At 39.1% G+C, this 3718-nt stretch overlaps 1 protein-coding gene across 2 annotated transcripts in view; it reads left to right on the top strand.

The window, feature by feature from the left end:
- The first annotated feature begins 2050 nt into the window (after positions 1-2050).
- LOC109959513 (vascular endothelial zinc finger 1-like) overlaps positions 2051-3718 on the top strand; it is a 17996-nt gene continuing 16328 nt past the window's right edge. Inside the window, exon 1 of one of the 2 annotated variants that reach the window (XM_020598945.1) lies at positions 2051-2158. In XM_020598945.1, coding sequence (XP_020454601.1) covers positions 2126-2158 — 33 coding nt within the window. In that variant the 5' untranslated portion in view covers positions 2051-2125. The remainder of the gene's footprint in view (positions 2159-3718) is intronic. The other variant, XM_020598944.1, reaches the window with a different exon arrangement.

Below are 3718 nucleotides of genomic sequence, written 5' to 3'. Positions count from 1 at the left end.
GTTGGGAGATGGGAGCAAGTTGTAGAAAGTCAACCATCACTGCAGCCTTCCACCAGTCGGGGCTTTATGGCAGAGTGGCCCGACGGGAGCCTCTCCTCAGTGCAAGACACATGAAAGCCCGCATGGAGTTTGCTAAAAAAACACCTGAAGGACTCCACGATGGTGAGAAATAAGATTCTCTGGTCTGATGAGACCAAGATAGAACTTTTTGGCCTTAATTAAACTTTTTGGCCACACATACCGCTTGTATGTGTGGAGAAAACCAGGCACTGTTCATCACCTGTCCAATACAGTCCCAGCAGTGAAGCATGGTGGTGGCAGCATACTGCTAATGGGGTGTTTTTCAGCTGCAGGGAAAGGACGGCTGGTTGCAATCGAGTGAAGGATGAATGCGGCCAAGTACAGGGATATCCTGGACGAAAACCTTCTCCAGAGTGCTCAGGACCTCAGACTGGGCCGAAGGTTCACCTTCCAACAAGACAATGACCCTAAGCACACAGCTAAAATAACGGAGGAGTGGCTTCACAACAACTCCGTGACTGTTCTTGAATGGCCCAGCCAGAGCCCTGACTTAAACCCAATTGAGCATCTCTGGAGAGACCTGAAAATGGCTGTCCACCAACGTTTACCATCCAACCTGACAGAACTGGAGAGGATCTGCAAGGAGGAATGGCAGAGGATCCCCAAATGCAGGTGTGAAAAACTTGTTGCATCATTCCCAAAAAGACTCATGGCTGTATTAGCTCAAAAGGGTGCTTCTACTAAATACTGAGCAAAGGGTCTGAATACTTATGACCATGTGATATTTCAGTTTTTCTTTTTGAATAAATCTGCAAAAATGTCAAATTCTGTTTTTCTGTCAATATGGGGTGCTGTGTGTACATTGAGGAAAAAATGAACTTAAATGATTTTAGCATATGGCTGCAATATAACAAAGAGTGGAAAAATTTAAGGGGTCTGAATACTTTCCGTACCCACTGTATACAAGGTTGAAGATGTCATTTGTCTAGAAGCAGACATCCTGTATTCCTAATATTGCTTGCTTGTTTTTAGTAACAGAAATATCTGATCTTTGATATTCACTAAAATTGCACCACATTTTCATTTTAACAAATAGGTTAACTAAAGTCTAATGAAAATCAATGAATGCCAAAACTGCATTTGGTCCGCATATGAATCATAACCTGTTTAAAAAAAAAAAAAAAAAAAACAATATTGTTGAAACACAGAACATGTATTTTTGCTACATAAGTCTACTCAACTTCTAACAAATCAGAAGCATTAACATTTCAAAACTGTAGTGTTGCAGTGATAATAAATTCCGTTAACTATCTCATGAACAACATTACAAAAACGGATTCACCCATCAGACATTGTCACATGCCAGGTAAGGGACTGAAGCTAATTTATCACTTCAGGAGACTGACCGGAGTAACTGCATAAATATCACATTCGGCAGGATTTTTTTTTTTTACTTTAGTTGATATAATGTAATTGGTATATTTTCCGTACATGATTATAGTGATAATGTTCTTAGACTATGTTATTATGGTATATTGGGGGCAATTCATTCATTTTCATTCATCTCCAATCCCCATGAATGTAAACAAAATGCATGGCACACAGACTATTTCTTGCTTCTTTTAAAATGATACACTTCACGTTAATATGGGAAAAAAGAAAGGCTAAAAAGTTTGCAATGCAAAACAAACCACTTTCCAGTTCCAGTCATTCTGCACAAATGACCGGAGTGCTACACAAACACAACCCCAGCCACATGCGGCAGTTATCGACTATAACAAATGCCTCTCACAGAATCAATGAATGACCATTCAGAGGGGTGTTTAGAAATCCAACTTCATCGAATTTGTTCCATGACAGGGAAGAAACAATTAATATAAACATTAATGAATATATTTTAGATTTTAAACATTTTAATGTGACAGTCTGTTTATTTATCTATGTGTTATGGACCGCATAAGCGTACCACATTTAACACCCTCTACCCTTTACATAGTATTGAAAATGGTTCAGCCCTTGAGGTTACCGGAAGTTGTTTCAGCTGCCATGTTTGGTTGCTTTGTTGTAGGCTTCTAGGTTTCCTACAGAATTAGTAAGTGTGGAAATGGAGCCGAGCTGGAGTGCGTTTCTTTTTCAAGTAAGTTGACTCTTTAGGAGGGAAACTTGGATACCTCGTAAAACAACCTTTAAAAATGTAAGCACTGAATATGTTAGCGGTAAAACCAGTTTTCAACGAGTAATGCCAAGATCAAGTAACGAAGCAAAACAATGGTATATGAATCCAGGCTTCCAGCTGTGAGGCTTGGGAATGACGCTAGAACAAAAAAATCAGTTCTTCTTAACGAGTGTTTATAGAATGTGGCTCTTTAGAAATATTGCACAGATATTTATATTGTAGTTGTAAAATATCTCGTCAGCGTTTGCGATTTTTTAAAAGTTTGTTTGCCAAGTCAAAGCCAGCAAAACATGCGGGATCATTTGAAGTAAAGCTGGAGACGCCACTGCACCGTTACATTCGATACAGACCTGTTTTCCCCCTTTGACTGAAGGCTTAGATCGGACGCAGTTGGATAATGAGATGTAACGCCAGCGAAGATTTTCATTGTGATACCAGAGATAATTCTGATCTGAAGTGGTTAATATTAGTAAACATTTGATACTTAGCAGCTGGTGAGATTTACAAAGGGCGATTCACAAGTCCGCGATGAACTTTCCCTCGCCTCAGCCGGTTCGACAGTAACTAGCCAAGTTAGCTAACGATGTTCAGACTGTTCCCATCAAACTCGCTAGCTAATTTAGCTTTATTTGGGCGAGGCTGACGTAATGCGCTTGCAAAACTAATGTTACATAACTTGATAACCAGCAATGTACAGCTCTCTTGTTTATTAACTAGCTATTTATTTTGCTGAGCACTGTCGAAAGGAATTCAAACTATGCACATCAGCTAACACTAGCAGCGAGCACGGCGATTTGAAATTAGCAATGATATTACGCAATTTCTAAATCCATTTTCAGTGTGTGGAAGTGAGTGCTGCTTTTGGGATTGATTTATGCCACGGTTTGGTGGGTTTCACTGTGCCAAGATGGAAGGCTGTTGTTCAGTGGAATGAATGAAATATTTTATTTACACGGCCTTAGTTAGCTCAGCGTTAAACGAATTAAGCCCTATGTGAACATGAAAGATTCAAGACCCAGCGTTTTTTATGTGGGTTTTTTTTGAGAGGGTATATTTCATTCTGCTGGTGCTTGGTGTATTTCCAAGTTTTAAGAGGGATTTTTCTGTGTGCTATCTGTGAAGTTATGCCCCAGTATGTTTTAGTGGTTGAGGCTCATTCTTCAATGTGTGTATCATTCACATGTACACAGAAAACTTTAAATATCATGTCCTTATGCTCACATGCTCATGACAGTTGCTGGTTGCCACGTTTCTTAATGTAATGCAGCCTCCATGACTGACTGGAGAGAGAGCACAGCAAGTGCATGTTTTTATTTACATCATATATCTTTGCCATCTACTGTACTGACAAACTGATCAGTTTAATGATTAATCAGATGGAACATTGAGACAAACTGATCAGTTTAATGATTAACCAGATGGAACATTGTGGGTGTGGTGTATGAATGTTAACACTTTGTAATAATTCTTTAGTATATTACTTGTGTGGTGTAGAAGATAATTATTTAAGAATGTAATTAT

This window comes from Monopterus albus, unplaced genomic scaffold (genome assembly GCF_001952655.1).
Source record: "Monopterus albus unplaced genomic scaffold, M_albus_1.0 scaffold39.1, whole genome shotgun sequence".
NCBI lineage: Eukaryota > Metazoa > Chordata > Actinopteri > Synbranchiformes > Synbranchidae > Monopterus > Monopterus albus.
Note: the sequence above shows the minus strand (reverse complement) of the source record. Positions and strands in the feature narration are given on the sequence as shown.